Genomic DNA, 19,177 nt, shown 5'->3' with positions numbered 1-19,177 from the left:
AGTATTAGCTCTGCCCGAAAAAAGCCTGTCACTAACTTGAATATGAATACATCTCAGTACGTCTCATTTCCAATTCATTTCTGCAGCATATTACCCACGTACCTGAGGACATGTTGAGGTGGGCGTCGCTGCTAGACTTGACAACCTTGCCATTGACATGTTCCCAGTACTCTGCATCCTCCTCCTGCACATCCTGGAAGTCTAGAGCCTCTGTGCTGGGCGGTGCCAGTCTGTCAGACACCCCCGTTTCTGTGTCATCAGCTTGAATCTGCTGCTGCTGCTGCTGCTGCTGAAACACATCAGAAAATCTACATTCATATCACACCAACTCAATGTCAGTGCTCACGGTAGAAAAGGACGTATTGTAGATACCTGGTCCTGTGTGGATGTGGAGTGATGGCCTGATGGTGAGCTTAAAGTTGGAGCAGGGGTGCTGAGGAAATCTTCGTCCTCCTCTTCGTCGATGTCCCAAGCATCATTGGTGCTGCGAGCAAACTCGTGGAAGCTAGAGGCCTTTTTAGACTTAAGATTGTTGAACTTGGGCTTTGTGTCTTTGGGATATCTGCAGAGGTACAGACAGAGAGATCCATCAGACAGAAAAACAAAAACAATAAGGGAGGTTCACCAACTCACACGTAGGTGTACTGCTACATAGAACGAATAAAAAATCTGCAAAAGAAAAGGGCAATGGCACACAGGAAATCTCTTATATGGGTTGAATTAAGGACACACTGGTTCAGTGCAGGTTCAGTGCAGGTGCATGCAATCCACAAATGTTCAAGTTATTGAAGCATGGAAGAGCTTGCTGAAAAACAAAGTTAAAAATGGGAGACAGAAAATAAAAAAACACAAAAATAAAATGCATCCATGTGGGTAACGTGACGTCATACAGTCAGGTGGGGAGTTAGCCACAGACGGTGGGTTCAGCACTTACGTGCGACGCAATCGTGGGTCGAGAGGGGGGTGCTGTGCTCCATAAACTGGTTGTACACTGCAGAAGATGACATGTGAACTGCTGTCACATCTGTTCAGAAAACACATGGAGCTTCCAAGTCTTTCACCTAGCTCACGCTAATAGTCAGCATGTGTACTCATTTATTATTACTCAGAGGACACGTCCTGATCAGTCTATGGCCATGACCAGTCTATGGTCCTGATCATTACATTACATTACATTGCATTTAGCTGACACTTTTATCCAAAGCGACTTACAATAAGTGCATGATCAGTCTATGGTCCTGATCAGTCTATGGTCCTGATCAGTCTATGGTCCTGATCAGTCTATGGTCCTGACCTTGTATGTGAAGCTCTTAGTAAACATTCTTTCCCTTGTTGCAATGAGTTGCTAAATCAATTTAAAATCAGTTCAAGTATTACACAACGTAGGATTACAGAGGAGAGTTCCCCATAGCTGTGACACTTTTTGACTATGCACGTTGTCATACACACTGTGCCCAGAATTATTACCTGCAAAAAGTGTGCACGGTTTAAGTAATGCCAACATCTACATGCTACACAGACAAAAAAAAGACAAGTCAGTATACTGTACTGCACGTTATTTACAACAGTACAGAGATTATTCATGAGAAGAAAACAAATCAGAATCAATAAGTAGTCGATGTTTGACATTAGGAGGACACATACGCTCAAAGTTAAAAATGCAAAATGTTTTTTATATCAAATTTCTCATTCATTACTTTCTCAATACCAGCCTTAAGCAGCCTATGGCATGGCCTACCTCAATGGATTGATATGGAACTGCACTAATGGTCACTTCAGATGTGGTAAAATGTTTGCTCATGCACAAGCACAACAGGGCAGTGGATAAGGTGTGACATAAGTGGCTCTGTAGGACATCACACCATGTGTATACTGCAGCCTGTGAGTGGATGGCTACAAAAGACCTGCACTTATGACTGAAGGCACACTGAATGCAGCGGCCATATCAGTGGCTTCCTGCTGCAAGAGAGATCATATCTGAGAAGAAGTACGAGTGGTGGACCAGCTTCTAACAGTGAGCCATTTTGATAGATGCTTGAAAATGTGCTTTGATTCAAAATCATACATTATAATTGTCATTATTTTCAGTTATTATCGTCAGTTACAATGTCCCTAAAACAGAATTAAGAACTTAAGAAACAGCATACAACTATATCACGTTACTTGGCCCCCTCCTGTTCACCATTTACATGCTCCCCCTCGGCCAGATCATCCGCCATCATGGACTCAACTTCCACTGCTATGCTGATGATACCCAAATCTATCTCAGCACTACTCCATCCTCCCAGCTCCCCCCTCAGTCCCTTGTAAACTGCCTGCATGAAATAAAAACCTGGATGTCATCAAATTTCCTCAAGCTTAACAGCAAGAAAACAGAGCTCATGGTTGTGGCACCCAAGGCGCTGCTCCGGAAGGTTGGTGACTTCATCCTGGAGGTTGACGGCTGCTCCATCTCCTGAAGTCCGCAACCTAGGTGTCATCTTTGACTCCACCCTTTCCTTCCACTCCCAAGTCAAGTCCGTCACCAAATCTGCTTTTTTCCACTTAAAGAACATTGCCAGACTCCGACCGTCACTCTCGGAGTCCGTTGCAGAATCCTTAGTACATGCATTTGTCACCTCCCGCTTGGACTACTGCAACGGTGTCCTGTTCGGGGTACCCAACAAATCCCTGGACAGGCTCCAGTATGTTCAAAACTGCACAGCACATCACTCCCATCCTCTTCCACCTCCACTGGCTGCCGGTCAAATCCTGCATATCATATAAGATCCACCTCCTCACCTACAAGTCCCTCCATACCCATGCCCCCCACTACTTATACCCAAGGCCTTCGGTCCCTATTTATTCGTTGTTTTGTCTGTCTGACTGACTGTTTTGTGAAAACTAAATAAGTAAAAATTAAATAACAGAAAAGTACACCATGGTAAAACATTGACAGCCCTATCAATAAATGACCTAAACTCCGTGTTATTCCGCCTGGGTTTGAAGTGTGTAGTGAACAGAAGTGGGGGACAGCTTGTGCAGCCCCTGTGCCCCTCACCACCCTGTGGTGGGCATTATGCTCGGCGGATGTGAGAATCTTCTTTCTCCGCTGAGCTTCTTTCCAACTCTCTAGTGAGCTCAGGCAGACACAGTCCAGAGTTGTAAGATGGGATCTGGGCCAGAGGTAGGGCTGCTCGATTATGGCAAAAATCATAATCTCGATTATTTGGGTCAATAATTGATATCACAATTATTAAAAACGATTATCGATTTACTTTGAAAACATCTATTGGAGAATTTTTTTTTTAACAGTATGTTTTTAACAGTTGATTACCCTGAACTTTAAGAATAATTCAACTGCAAAACCAATAAAACTTAAAAAAAAAAAGAAAACTAATAATAATAATAAAAAAATAATTGTTTTATTTCGATTACGTTGTTTTCGTAATCGTTGCAAGCCATAATCGTAATTGCGATTAAAATACGATTAATTGAGCAGCCCTAGCCAGAGGTACAGATGCCAACAACACTGCTGTTCTTATCTCTTTTCCTTTAAGGAAAGCCAAGGGCAGCAGCGTCTCCAGCCATTCAAACATTAAAGGGGACCTATCATGCAAAATGCACTTTTTGATGTCTTTTATACATAAATATGTGTCCCCGGTGTGTCGGGGAACTCACGCAGCGTCAGAAAATAAAACCCTCTCTCTCTTTCCTCCGTACCCAAATCTCTAAAGATGGGGCTACAACGGAGCTGATCCAGATTTGCGTCCGATATGACGTAATATCGGAAATGTGGACCCACGGCACTATCAGAAAGTTGCTATCAGAAACAATGCCCGACTGTTTTGGACGTGATATGGCCGGTGTAACATTAGCATCGCTAACACTCAGAGCTAACCTGTACTGGAGAGCATGTGTGTGAAGAAGCAGGAAATAAAAAAGGAACTCACCTTGTGGTATAACCGGCAAGAGAGAAAGCCTTTGAGCTCCATACTGTTTCAGAAATAATCCTTGATAATCCATGATATGGCGTTTCATCACGGCAGCATTTAGTTTAGACAGTAGCTGCCGGGTCCCGCATGAGCTCAGCCCCCTCCTTTTTTATTTGTTATCAATTTTTTATTTTTTTAAAGCTTTATACCCAAAATCAGCACTTTTGAAACAGGAAGTGAAATAGAGGGATATGAGGCATGGCTAGAATGGGTGATCTGTTTGGTATTTTGAGCAAAACACTTCATAGACATGTTTTTTATATATTTGTATATATCTGAGACCTATGCTATTGCCTAAAAATAGCATGATAGGTGCACTTTAAGGCTTCAAACTAAACACTTTACTGGATTAAGTAATGCATGCCCAACACTCAACCTTCAGTTGTTTGGGGGTTACACAGCATGGGAATATCTGCGTCTGTAAGAGCCAGAATTAGATCTTTGCTTCAGTCTTGTAAACAAATAATTTGCCTTTAGAACATTAACTCTTAAAACTATTTGTAACTGGAGGGCAGCTTTTGGTCAAAGATACTGTGAAACTGAAAGTAGTTTGAGGTCTTAAATTGAAGACTCTTTAAAGCAGGATGTGGAAAAATAATAAACAGCGATTATTTTTGACTGATATTGCAATTGTGATATAATTGACATTATAATTTTTGTAACATTATTTAAGTTTTTAATTGAAAAATATATTTAAATGATCAGGGTATGATTTTTTAAGTGGATCTGTACCAAACAAATATATTGAGCCTAGTCTGTAGAAAACACTTAATTCAAAATGATATTTTAACACATATTTAGCCTTTAAAAAATATTATGCTTCTGCGAATTTGAATTTTGCTCTTAGACATATTACAATTTGGATAAAGTTTTGATTAATTGTGCAGGCCTACTCTTAAATAAATATTATGTTCACAGATTTTGGAAAGGGAATTGATTAATAGCTTTTCCTTTATTTCACCAGAGCGGTGGTCTAACACTGAATCTAATATGACGTTTTATCCAAAAATGCTCTCTGTCAGTGTGTCAGAAATGTCACTAATGATAAGCGCTTCGTTCAAAGTATCTCAGAGGCTTTTGTGTAAACACAACAAAGCAACAAATAGAAGCACTAGTAATGTGGACTCTGTCAAACGGTGGCTCCCACGCTCGAGGCTAAGCGTTGTCAGGCTAATTCCTATAATTTGCATGAATAAACTGACAGTAAGCCTGGTGTCTAAGAACTGGGCCTGCTCATTATCTGCCAGTGCCAGAGTCTCTTTTTTATCAGCCTCAGCTGGGTTTTATCAGGAGCGGCTCAAGGACAGGCAGGGTGACTAGCTGCTGGCTTTCCTGTTCAAACATGTGTTTGTGTTTCCAGCCTTCCACCCACCACAGTTTGAGAAAGATCAGTGTGTGTGACAAAAAAGCAACGCCCTCTCCTTAGAGATCCTCTCTTCTCAGATTTCCCAAACACACTTCCCTAACCCCCCCAAACCTGCTCTACCGTGTCTGCCAGGGCAGGACAACCCTCAGAGTCATAAAGACACATAGGCAAGTACACAGGAAAACACTTGAGTATGAACACAGGTCCTTTCTTATCAATCAAGTCTGATGAGTTCTCATGTTCGATTAGGGTTGCAATAAACAACTATTTTCATTATCCATTCAAATGCAGATCCTTTTCACTATTAAATTATTCTTCATTTTGTCCATGAAATGAAGGAAAGTATAGAAAATTAGTAAATGACCATCCCAGTTTCTCAAACAGACCCATTTAAATGTCTTCAAAATCCCAAAGATATTTAGTTCAATACTATATTTTATAAATATTACAAAATCATAATAAATCATAATAGTTGGCTAATCGACTAATTTACATAACTAATATATTTGATTTGTTGACAAATCGATGCAGCACTATTTTTCCATGAGGAGGTGAGGAGAATACAAGAAAAGAGAATACCTGTAGGTCCCCTATTGATTACAATCAATGACTATGATCCTATTGGGCACGCTGTACAGGCTGGGAATAGTCTGGTGCTATGGCCTATATTAAAGCAATGGTCATGATCTCTCCCTCTTCGAATACATAATACTATGTTTTCCCTAACACCAATTAATTAGATTGTAACAAGCGTTAACCCTGTAACCCAAAGTGTTAGCTGCTGGGTCATCAATAAAACACTATAGTAATCATTTAACTTCTTCCATTATGACTCATCTAATAAAACGTATTAAGAGATTACAAAATAGAGAGAACTAACTGATGTTACAGCAGTGTTATCTTTATCAAGATAGTGGAGCTTCCTTCAGTGTCATCTATTTCAACAGCTAGCCCACAGCAGCCCATAACGAGAGTCAGCACCTCTTAGCACCGCCTGAGAAAGCATATGGCGGGCGTGACAGCTCCACTCTGAGCGTTACACACCGCAGAGAAGAAAGAGATGGAGGTCTGTCTCTCTCAGCTGGAGGCTATTATACAGATACACACTCAAACAGACAGTGGAAAGAGTCTGACAAGTCGTTAAGTGAATACATTAAAACCCACAACTACATAATGGTCAACTAATGGTCAGCTTTGAGCTACTTTTTGTTGTTTGAATTTGTTTTCGTTCAAGTCAGTTAAAAAGCTTTGTCTTAACATCGTATTCCTATACTTCACTATGAGTCTGTTAAAGCCAACGATAGACCATGTTTATATGATATGATATGTAACTCTACTGACTGTTAATTATATATTTACATATTTAACAGTGTCCGTCTGAAACGCACCGAAGCACTGTAAAATAAGCACTGTTTCGTTAAGTAACATTAAAAGAGAGTGAGAGAAACTCACCTGCCGGGAACCTTTGCGTTTCTCCTCCAAAAATTGATCCTGTTCTCGGTGGCCATACTCGGATAACACAACCTCCTTCAGACCGACACCGAATCCGGCTCCTCACACGAACAAACCATAGGGGAACTGTTTCCGCGTTTCACTGGCGACAACTCAGCCCCACTCGGCTCCTTATTTTCGGCCTGTTAGGAAGTTTAAACCACGGGTAGATAGTGATATTTAGCTTTCTTATGCGATGATGTCTGATACTGAGCCCTGGAAGTCGCCATCTTGGAGCACACCCCAACCAAGCGTGTGATTGGCGGGCTGGTAGAACAGGTGCACTGACAGTGGCCAATAGGAGGGGAAGGTGGAGTGACGGTAGGGTGCTTACAGACAATGGGATACAGATTGAGGGACACTGGGGAACAAATATGTTTACAACTTCATCCTGGTAGGGAGAAGTTTGTTGTTGTTCTAAAGGAGACTACTGTTCAAAGGTAAATACCTCGTTAGGACATGTAGACAGACACCTCCGTGATGTTAATAAGTTTGGCTTTAGGTAGGTCAAATGAATTCCTACAACTTGACAACAAACAATTTTGCTAGCAACCGTCGACCTTCCGAAAGACAGGTGTTGCTACACCCCATTATACACTGTGACCTGTCATAGGTGTTAGCACCAGTGGTGGTGGAAGAAGTATTCCGTTTCTTTGAAAAGTACCAATAAAGTAATGATGAAATACGCTATTACAAGTACAAGTCCTGCATTCAAAATCTTAAGTAAAGGCAAAATTACATAAATATTATCAGCAAAATATACTTACAGTATAAAAAGTTAAAATAGTAATTCTGCAGAAGAATTGCTTCCATGTATGATGTATTATATGATATTATTAGATAATATGGTAATATTTGTGCATCAAGTAGCATTTTACTCTTCTCTATAAACAAAGTTTTGATATTATATATATATATTATTATTATTATTATTATTATAGGATAGTTGATATAACGCTATATCAAGAATATATTATCTCAAAACGGCACAATAAAACAAAACTGTGATGCTAATAAATGACTTCTCTTTTTCTCCAGATGCTGCACTTACATCCTCTGTCCACACTAGGGCAGGCATTTTCTTCTACAATGAGAGAGCTTTGGTTCAAAATGAAACCAGTTGAACCAGCTCCTGTTTACTGTAAAGTGAGTTGAACAACAGAAAGCTGACAGCACAGAAGGCATCACAGTCTGAATCATGTGTAGCCACGAAGTGAAATCAACAGATCGCATTCAATGAACTAAGTCACTATATTTCCATCATTGTTTATTTGATCCAATGAACCCAGGTGACTTACACAGAACATTTTGAGGTCCCTTTGCCCTATTCAAATGCATGCAAATTAAGTTTTTGTCGACCTGATTTTTGTTTTACATGCCAGCGTGTATTTGAATTGCAGGTGCTCTCCTGTGTCTGTTTGTTTAGGGAAATCACTGTAATTCCCCACCTGTGTTCTCCTCCTCCAGCATCAAACAAACTTCAACTGACGAAACCCAGGTGAGAGTTTATACTTGGGTTACTCGCTGTACAACTGTAGTATTTTTACATGCAGGGAACAAAATGTTAGTTGTGGATCTCTTGCTGTTAAGAATGGAGAATAGCTATATTCACACAATTTCTGGGATAATCTACTTTCAATGCCTTTCTTTTTTTGAGAGAGAATCTTGCCTCAAGCGCATCTTGTGACTTTTTGCCACTGCGATGCTTTTGGTGTGGTTGTCTCTCTGAGGAGAGCCGTGGTGTGAAAGTAGTCGGCTGGGGGAGATACACAGTCACAGGGCAGGACAAAGGGGAAATGTGTGGGACTACTGGAGTGGCTCGGGGCACCGTTTACTTTTTTTTCTGTCGAACCATACGGTTACTTTTTTCATTCCTTAGTTTTGAGTCATTACTTCCTTAGGTATTTACTAAGTATCTGTTTTAATGCAAATGTGATCTTGTTTCTACTTTAAACCTAATTTTAATGCCATGCTTGCTGTTCTAGTGTACACTGAAGACAGTAAATAAGTGTATAATGTGTTTTCTCGTGGCATATGCTCAGTGGAGTTTGAGCCCCCAGCTATATTTTGGTTTGTGTAACCCCCTTGTGTTCTCCCTCTCAACCCTGAATGGAAAGCATTGTGACTTTTTCTCTTCCTGAATGCTAAAGTGTCGTCCAAACCACTGCGACAGCATTCTTTAAGAACAACTTTGAATTTGTGTTGAAGTCTGTTGTGCTGTACAGCTTTTTTCCGGTTCAGAACCTTTGGGGAGTTAAACCTTTACATTTTTGCACAGAAATTGTTTCAAGTTAAGTCAGTTTCTAACTTTTAAGTGGGAGTTTATTCAAAGCGTTTGTGAGAAGAGGTAAGTGTTTTTTTTTTTTAAGTCAACTGTGTGAACTAAAGTAAAGCTACTTTGAATCCCCCTTTAGAATTAAAAGCACTGTTTAAATATGTATTAATTATAGGCAGATACATGCATTATAGTGAGTTATAAACCAGCTTATTAATGTTTTAATCCTGTTTATGAATTCTAAATACATATTTTACTCGTTTTAAATTAATACTTTGTTCATCTACATTAGTCACTCACATGTTAGCATTGTTTTTATGATATGAGTAAACAACCCATTTTTTAAATGCTGAGGACCTCATACAATGACACAACTAGAGAAATGTAATTACTACTGTCAGAAAAATAGCTACACTGTCGCTGACGATAAAATAAACCCTGATATTTCCTATTTTGCCTTTTCAGGCATATGGTGATGTATAGCGGAATTCTTCATCTCAAGGTCAATGGGTCATCCACAGCTGTGCTGCCACTCTCTGACTGTGACCAGGCCATGAAGGATGGTGCATTCTCTGAGAAAGGTAGGACCAATGTTTTCCTGTGAGGGAATCTGTGTGCTCCTCTTAACATCTGACTATCATACACTGCCATATCACTGTTGAACTGCAATATACAGATACGTCTACATGAATAAGTCCTACATGCTTCACCTGGAACTTGTGGTCTTCCCCAACAAAGTAGTTGCAAGGTGTAATGATCTTCCTGTTATCAGAACACTTTGTGTTTATCTACTTAGATGACAGAAAAAGACCAACTCTCCAGAGTGCAGCAATAATCCCCTGTTGTGTGCACCCAGGAGTGACCTCACCTCAGTGACACTTGTGGTGTGTATATGAGCAAACTTACTCTACAGTCATTGCATACTGCACTATAGTAATAAAAGCCACAGTAAACTCGTGTTGGTTGTGGCACATCCTGTACTAAAAAAGGGAATAATGTCAGATGTATATGTGATAAATGCTGATGATCTGCTGCGTGTTTCTGAGAGATAGTACAAATTAATGGATGGACACCCTCATTTTCCACGAGCTCCAAAATATAACATGCATATGTGGATAAGAGGAGCACTCTCAAAACTAAACACATATTAATATAATCTACATGTGGATGTGCAGTGGATGAATGTAATGAACACTTACTCAAGTACTGTACTCAATTGCATTTTTGAGATACTAATACTTTACATGAGTATTTTAATTTCACGCTTTTAATCCAATACTTTTTAGATGCCAACACTGTACGTTACGTTGTACGTGTATGTTAGATTACATTTATCTAACATCTTGAGTTAGTTACTTTCTAGATTTAGGTTATGAGCTAATACAAAATATGAATAAACTAATAAATAAACATTGACATTTAAATATATGTTAATATATCCAGCAGTAGTATTGAAAATAACTTAAACGAGCTCCACTTGTGCAAGCTGTGTTGCTATGACATGAATGCATCAAAAATCCTAATCTATTATTTTATATATATGATTTTAAATGGGCCCACACAAATTTTACTTTTACTTTCGAAATGTGAGTATATTTTTTACTTTTACTAAGGTCTGATTTTGCATGCCAGGCTTTTACTTGTAACAGTATTTTACAATTAAGTACTTTTACTTTTACTTAAGATCCGAGTACTTTTTCTACTTTTGCAGATGTGGTATGTGATCTGTGCACACTAAATAAATACCACAAAATGTCAATAATATGTTGAGATATTTTATTGCACAGGTAGTATTACGTAAGCAAATGTTATTTTACTAATGTGCCTTGAGTTGGAAATATACAGTATACTGACATTTATTAGGATGTGTTTATTTGTAAATAGTTTTTACATTTATTTGATTGGCTGAATAGATTTTTTGTGAATACTAAGATGTGTACCCATATTTAACATTTTAAAATGGCGTTTTTTTTGTGGATCATTAAACACGCGTTGGTCACAACTATTACACACATTTCTCTCTCACCGTGCTGCTGCAGCGCCTCAGCTCAGGGGTTTCTGTGAGCTCACACATGGCCGCTTTAACCCCCCAGTGCCCGCCTATGGCACATTAATCCTCAGATAGCACTTTGTAGCGCGGTGTGTGACTGTGTGAAGGGGAAGCTGCCCCACGCTGCCCTTCAGCACCATTCAACAACGTGTTCTCTGCTTTCCCTTCTTGAAGTATTGTTATTAGGTTTGAAGTAATTCTCTGATTCTATATCCTGCAATGGTATACATATATTTTGCATTGCTTTGAGCAGCAATAAATAGATTCTACTTTTACTTCTTTATAGAATAGATATCACAGTCAGTCCTGCACAACCCTCCCAAATTGCACAAAGCAACCTCTTTTAATATCTGCACGGCTGTCCACTTTTCATACCAAAACTGCTGATATTTGATTTTATTCTATTATTTTTACAAACATTTTGTGGTTGTTGTTTATATTTTTGGTATATCTATATTTCATGTAAATATTGCTCTATATTTTTTAAATAATGTTTACATTTTTGTTTATTTTCTTACAATTGATGTTCTTTAACTGTGTTTATGTATGCGCCATATACGCCATGGAAAATTCCTCTTATGTGTTAACCTACTTGGTAATAAACCTGTTTCTTTCTTTCTTTCTTTCTTTCTTTCTTTCTTTCTTTCTTTCTGATATACTTTTATTGGTCCCAATTTGGGAAATTATTTTGTCACAGCAGCATGTAAACAAGTAATTGCACACAAATTACTCTAATATAAAACAGTAGAAATATCCATATCATTCAAAGTTGTATACATCGAGTATCTCCATTGAATACACACTATTAAAATACAGATTAAAGTCAGTGTATTTTTTTGACAGCATGCCTACTACAATGTGAACAACGTATTACATATACTTTCTATTAGTATGCAGTGTGTTTTATAACACTGGCGTTTTTACAGATGCAAGAAAACCATTATATAGAGGAGAGAGGTTGTTATAGGAGAAATTATAGTATGGCTGTAAAGAAATGTAGCACAGGTCTGTGCATGAAAGGAAAAGCCAATAGTTGATGTGCATTTATTTTATCCATGCAGTATATTTGCATGAATCTGCATGTAGTCAGTGTATTTGTGCTATACAGTATAAGAAAAAGAAGAGAGGATATAGTATGTGTCTTATGGCGTGCACTTATCGTAATAAACAAACCTTGGACAAAGTGTTTTTACTGCCACTGTGCTTTTAGCAAATACCCATCTTTACCTCTGTGTCGTTATCACCCTGCTTATTATGGATTCACAAACAACACACACACATAGGAAGCCGCCCCCTATAGTAATTCCAAATGACACACTCGGTTTAGCTTTGCTAGAGGTTTTGTGTTTGCATGTGCATCTGGGGGTGTGTGTGTGCATGTGCCTGTGTGTGTGTGTTAGCATGTGTGCCCAGTGGACTGAGTTATGAGCGTGAATGGAGTGAATGGTATTTGACCATGTGCATTGTGTTTTATGAGATGAGCAGGCTTTAATGACTCTGTCACCAGTAAATGGGCTCTGATTTGTAGCACAGCTGTCGCTCCTCTCTGATCAACTCAGGCCTTCTGGACACACACACACACACACACACACACACACACACACACACACACACACACACACACACACACACACACACACACACACACACACACACACACACACACACACACACACACACACACACACACACACACACACACACACACACACAATATTCACCACCTAAACATCCGTATTAAACCATATATGCAGTTCATGTCGAATTCTGGCACAAACAGTCTCATTAACATGTGTTGTCGATACACAAAGTAATTGCAATCTGAAGTCTAATCAGAGGAATTACAGCTGTTCAGATGCAGGCAGCAGTCACACATTAGATCTCATATCCAATCAATGCACCCATTCCTCAGAGGTACCACTGATCTATAACGTGGCTTTCATTCCGTGTTTTTGTGGATGCAGTGCAGATGGAGTTATGTTATTCATTAACACGGTGTGCAGATGTAGGGGGGGGGGGGTCTGCTCCGGGCAGCAGGGTGGTGTTGTGAGTTCCTCTTCAACCAGAGAGGCATATGTTTCCATGTTACCAAGCACACACCCTGCTGAGATACCCTCCATGGGCTCTGATGTGTAGCTGAGCCTTCACTCTTCCTGGTGAGGGGGGGCAAATGGAAAAACTATTTGAGGACAGGGATCAATAACATATCACAACAGTGAAGCGTTGTAATCTGTGTAATTTCATCCGAGCCTGGGTGAAGGCTCTGGAGCAGGTTTAGTTTACCAATTAGTTCTCTGGGTGTCGGGATGTGTTTTGTCTTGGTGCTTGTCCATATGAACCGTGTAGGCTTTAAATGACTTTTCGTGAACTGTCAACAGGGGGGGCGGAGGGAGCCTCGCTGCGGGGAAGCAGTGTGTGGACCTCTTTCACCTGTCAGCGCAACTTACATGATGCGGTTTAAACAAATTTAAACAATTGGTTTAAACGGCATAATAATAATTAATGACGACCGTTGGTTCTGTGATTCTCCAGAACACACATATGCTACACAGTCCGCCCCTGTGTAGCATATTATTTTCTATGAGAGATGAGCAGATCGCCACCGGGCTTTCAACTAAAGACACAGCCACGCAAAAACTGCGGCATTTGTACAGCTCCTTATGGGTAATGCAATTTGTGAAGTGCCGGCGCGCTCCGGCAGCACTTCACCCCTGATCGTTTCACCATGGAGGAAAGCAGCAGCAAGTCGACTGGAGTAAAGCTGGCTACACACCAACCCGATTTTGGGAGTCAGAGGCCGTCAGAGGCAGTCGGGCCTTCGCGGCGCCCTACTCAGGTTAGTGTGTCCCGCACCGTCGTGTCTTTACGGCACCTTTTCACACCTCTCGCGTCAGAGAAGGTCAGAGAAAGTCGGCCCAAGCAATCACTCTGATTGGCTGTTCACACTACCGCTGCCTGCTGGTAAGGACAGTTATTGCCACTCGTCGACTGAAGTATTTGCGGTGTGTTCGTAGGCGGGCGGCGTAGGCGGGCGGCGTAGGCGGGCGGCGTAGCCGACGCAGGCGACGTAGCTGACGTAAAAGTCGGGACCCCTTCGGTACACGTTCTTTGGTCTCAGGTGGGTGTGTAGCGGCCTTAAAGAGAGTGGGGCTGCGTTGCGTGCATGGCTTCCTTCTGCAGGTAACGGGGAGACGCGCTCTGGCGGCGGTCTCGTTCAGGATCCGAAATGTTTTAAAAATATTTTTGCACGCTTATTCCACTTATTCCTAGTGTGCCACTGGTTACGTTACCGCGTGCCAATGGTGGCACGGGGCAACGTAACCAGGTTGCCGATCCCTGACCATACAGTAGTGGCGCGTTTCCACTACACGGCCTCGCTCGGTATGGCTAGGCCTCGTTAGGACTGGCTCACTTTATGGCGCATTTCCATTACAGTTTAGGAACTGGGGCAGTATCTATAGTAACGCAGTGTAGGCGGAGCCGTGACGTCATCTTCAATGAGAACCCCAGAAAAACAACACAGCCGTTAGCTGTTAGCACTCAGAGCTCAGCTCCTCATATATGTTCAGAAACTAGACAAAAGTTAAACAAGTACAAACCACAGACTGTGTCATGGTGAATACAGTCACTGGTTTATTTATGTCTGTATAGGCCGTTGTTGTGAGTGTGGACGGTCGAAGCATATACTGCGTTAGCTTAGCCAATCTCCATTTAGAAAACACGCATTTTAAAAGGTTTTTCGCCTGCCGTCTGTCTGCAGACTTGTCAAAGCATTAATTCATGGTTTTTACTAACCGGTATCAGTATGTTGTTACTTCGGCATCATTTTGAAACGTGTATTACAATTAAATCACGGTCAAATATGTCCATCTTGTTGTAGTTGTAGCCCTCTTGCCAGCGATTCTCTCTCTAGTTTAGCATACTCAGCCCGACTCAGCCTCGTTGTCTCTGGCCCTAGACCCACGATTTTATGAGGCCAGAAAAACTGTGAATTAGGACCCGCCGGCCGGTACTAGGCCAAGTGGAAACGCAACCAAAGACGGGCCGCTGACGTCACAGCCCTCTTAAACCGTGCTCCGCGCTGTAGTGGAAACGCGCCATAGGTGAGGGTAGGAACGAAAATGGCCCGGTAGACAGAGAGTGCTTTGCCTTCTGGCTCAGCTCCCTTTTCATTACAACGGTGCGGTAAAGCGACTGCAATACCGCTCCCGCTGCTCCGATTCTCCGGCCCATCTCACACTCCATTGTACCCTCACTCGAGAACAAGACCCCGAGATACTTGAACTCCTTCACTTGGGGTAAGGACTCATTATACTTGCATTTATTTATGCCCTCTTCAAAAACACCAGACACATTGTCACTCAATAACAGTCATTTTAACTTTTAGTTCAAATGTGTGTCAGTAAATATTAATAGTAATATATAATATTTGTATTGCAGTTTTTTGACACAAACATGTTTGAGCTCTAAAGACATCAGAGCAACGTTTTAAACAGTTTAAAAAGCACAATCATAAGACAGAATGGAGATATGTGAAATAAGACACCCTGATAAAAAGAAGCTTTAGAATGGGGGCTGAGACACTAAACATAAAGTATTTATTATACGTATAATTATACCCTATATCTAACACATCTAGCATAGCTGAGATCTCATGTATTTTACTGAAACATTATAACATAAAAACACCTAACAATAACCAAATAGCCTTAAATGTATCTGGCGCTAACTACTAAATTATAAAAAAAAGAAAGAATTTAATTAGATATATATTAACACAGACACATTACAAGGGAAAATAAAGGTCGTACATTAAATGCATTTAAGAGTAAACCTGTTTTGACGTCCCCATCACTTTAGTGTATTCAAGCTTTGACATATTTGGTTAACAACTGCTTCCTTTAAACGTTTGACACAGACATGTTTATAGTCTTATCAATCTAATATTATTCATGTGGACCTCTATAGTTGGTACATTTACTTTTTAAACCCTTTATAAGATGGTTTTTCCGATGTATACGACAGGAAATAAGTTAGAATTAGGTCACAATGAAGACATTCTTTAAGTCCTTAGTGTGCAGCTGTTAACCAAAACGATTTGTCTTAAAGCACAAACTGAATAACCCCAATTATATAATCAGCGTTTTTTCCCCCCCAGATTAACAATTGTCTGATACTTTTGTATCATTCAATTGTTAATCAGTGGATAGCCCTTCTGATTGTTTGTCTTGCTGAAGTACATAGGGGGAATGTGCAACCCTTTTTCATGATGTCCACATGTTTGCTGGTGTGGCCCGTGTGGCCCATGCTTAATGCTGTGAAGGAGTATTGTTATTGCAACTCTTCACCAGCAGATGTCCCTGTTGCAAAGTATTCACTGAGTTTTTCTCAGTGTTTTGCTTCCCAGCAGTCGGCCCTCTCCTTCACTTCACTGCATCAACTTACCCACATTCAAACGGCTGCATTGATCCATCCATCTGTCTTGTTTACGCTCTCAAGCTTTCTGACAGTGTAACAGGTGTGCCCTTTCCATTTCAGGGAAATGTCAGCGCAATATGACAATGTGTATGAAGAGTGTGTGTGTTCATTATCAAGTTCGAAATGATTTCCCGCTCTCTCCTCTGTGTTTTGCCCTCTCTTCCTCTCCTGTGTGTTGATGTAGCGCAGAGCGGCAGCAGAGATTCCACTCATGTATGCTGCACCTTGTTGACTTTAGCCTCATTAGAAGACCAAATGGATATGACGAGTTGTGACATTAGGCTACAGCTGGAACAAATGTGCCAGCCGCTCACTCTGCAGCCTGGCCAATTTCAGTGTCCCACACACACACACACACACACACACACACACACACACACACACACACACACACACACACACACACACACACACACACACACACACACACACACACACACACACACACACACACACACACACACACACACACACACACACACACACACAACCAAAGTGTGCCCACTTATTTTTCAGGGAAGGGCTTGGTGGGGTTGATGGGTTTGCAACAATATTGGAAATGTAGATGGGCCTGTGTTTTGAATTGGATTGCACGCTTTGATGCAGAGACAGATTGTAAACTGTGATTTTATTAAATCCTTCATTAGGATTCATCAGTGAGATTGGATCAGAAAAAGGTCACTGTGCAGATGCGCCCACCACCTCTCTCCTCTTTGCTCCATCCCCCCCTACATATACCCTCCTCTCCTTTCTCTCTTGTTTACCCCCCCTCCCTCCACTCAGCAAAGCAGAGGGGACTCGCTCTCACCCACAACCTCTCCCTCCTGCTCTCTCTCTTCCCCCGCTAGCCCTTGCCCGAAACAAATTTGCGATGAAAATGGGAAAAAATGATCATCATGGGCCTGCTAGAGAAACACAAGGTGAAAGTGACATTATCCCCCACACCCAGGACCCCCATGCCCCCCCTTCTTCCTCCTCACAGCCATCTAGGCTGGCGCCAGTGGGGACGCCTGTGCCACAAATCATTTGTATACTCTCATTTCTGCAAGCGGCCCGCAATGTTGCTTACTGCTTAGCGAGCAGATGACTTTCAGAAAGAGGAGTGAATTGGGAGGGGGGGGGGGTAAAGAGATGGGGATATGAGGAAAGAGGAGCAGGAGGAGAAGGGAGGGGGGGAGGGGGGCAATTTGCCAGCGTGCAAGTACGTCTATGGGAGTTGGATCTGAAATTGAGAGGGAAATTGTGTGCGCCATATGTCAAGTTCTGCAAAGGAGGTTTTCATTGTGCACCTATACTGTGTGTGTGTGTGTGTGTGTGTGTGTGTGTGTGTGTGTGTGTGTGTGTGTGTGTGTGTGTGTGTGTGTGTGTGTGTGTGTGTGTGTGTGTGTGTGTGTGTGTGTGTGTGTGTGTGTGTGTGTGTGTGTGTCTCTCTTCTGTCTCCGAATGAAGCATCTGGGTTGTTTATTGAATCACCTTCGCCATTGTCTGCATTCCCTGCTATTATCACTGAAAGAGCTGCAGCCCCCCCTTATCAAGGAAATGGGAAATGTGGCGCACATATTGTCTGTAGCTAGTGTTTGGTCATCTTTGTCTCTCTCACACACACACACACACACACACACACACACACACACACACACACACACACACACACACACACACACACACACACACACACACACACACACACACACACACACACACACACACACACACACACACACACACCCTTCCCCCACCCCTTGCCCAGTGTGAGACATCATGATTCTTCTGGTACACTGAATACATTCACCATGCAGTCTGAGCATTTGTCCGTGCAGGCAAACATGTGACATTATCAGGAGAAGAGTATGATTTCACCTCTAACACAAACAGTCAAATCCCCAGGTTCATATAACAGCCATAAACACAACTATAAGCACAAAGATACACTTTCAGTGCACACAAACAATCTCTATGCTTGTGTGCCTCCACCCCCCACACACACCCATATACTCACATACATATGCGCATACACACGCTTATACACACATGCATCACCTTCCTGCATACAAACATAAACACACTCACTCTGTCACCCCTGCTCACACATCCACCCACACACATGCACACACACACCCACAGTGGGGTTGATGGAGAGTAAATATAGAGCGGAGACGCTGTGGCACAGTGACCCGCAGAGGAACCTGCACACTCTGCCTGCTGCTGCCACAGAGCCCCGTGCTTTCAGGAAAGACATGCAGTATTCATGGCTCAGTCAAAGAGATCCACGAGGCAGGATGGTAGGAACAGCAAACAGGGTGGAAGTGTGCTGAAGGCAGCTCAGCAGGGCGCTGTTAGTGTTACACAATATGTGTGTTTGCTGCGTGATCTGTGAAGTGGAACGGCTTCTTTTCCCAAAGTGTTCATCAGTTTCATATTTGAGAATTCTGTTTTTCTTCTCTTTTTTTTTGGGATGTGTTTTCATACACTGTTACACATGTGCACGTGTGGTCGGGTGTTCATGTGTGTGTGTGTGTCCTCTTTACACTTCACTGACTGCT

General features: G+C 41.6%; 2 protein-coding genes across 8 annotated transcripts in view; one reads left to right on the top strand and one right to left on the bottom strand.

Annotated features, from left to right (window-relative positions):
• The window catches only part of LOC117492455 (TBC1 domain family member 22B-like), a 16,906-nt gene extending 9,815 nt beyond the window's left edge, over positions 1–7,091 (bottom strand). The window contains 3 exon segments of the mRNA XM_034142724.1: positions 103–292; positions 373–562; positions 6,793–7,091. Of these exon segments, the coding sequence (XP_033998615.1) occupies positions 103–292; positions 373–562; positions 6,793–6,848 (436 nt within the window). The 5' untranslated portion in view covers positions 6,849–7,091.
• A 113-nt stretch (positions 7,092–7,204) lies between these two features.
• Positions 7,205–19,177, top strand: part of myt1b (myelin transcription factor 1b) — a 139,985-nt gene continuing 128,012 nt past the window's right edge. For 5 of the 7 annotated variants that reach the window (XM_034142564.1, XM_034142545.1, XM_034142553.1 and 2 more), the window contains exons 1-4: positions 7,205–7,271; positions 7,870–8,120; positions 8,232–8,329; positions 9,572–9,687. In XM_034142564.1, the coding sequence (XP_033998455.1) occupies positions 9,576–9,687 (112 nt within the window). In that variant the 5' untranslated portion in view covers positions 7,205–7,271; positions 7,870–8,120; positions 8,232–8,329; positions 9,572–9,575. Of the gene's footprint in view, positions 7,272–7,869; positions 8,121–8,231; positions 8,330–8,363; positions 9,179–9,559; positions 9,688–19,177 lie in introns of those variants that run through there. The other 2 variants (XM_034142519.1, XM_034142527.1) reach the window with 2 other exon arrangements.

This window comes from Trematomus bernacchii, unplaced genomic scaffold (genome assembly GCF_902827165.1).
Source record: "Trematomus bernacchii unplaced genomic scaffold, fTreBer1.1, whole genome shotgun sequence".
NCBI classification, from domain to species: Eukaryota; Metazoa; Chordata; class Actinopteri; order Perciformes; family Nototheniidae; genus Trematomus; species Trematomus bernacchii.
Note: the sequence above shows the minus strand (reverse complement) of the source record. Positions and strands in the feature narration are given on the sequence as shown.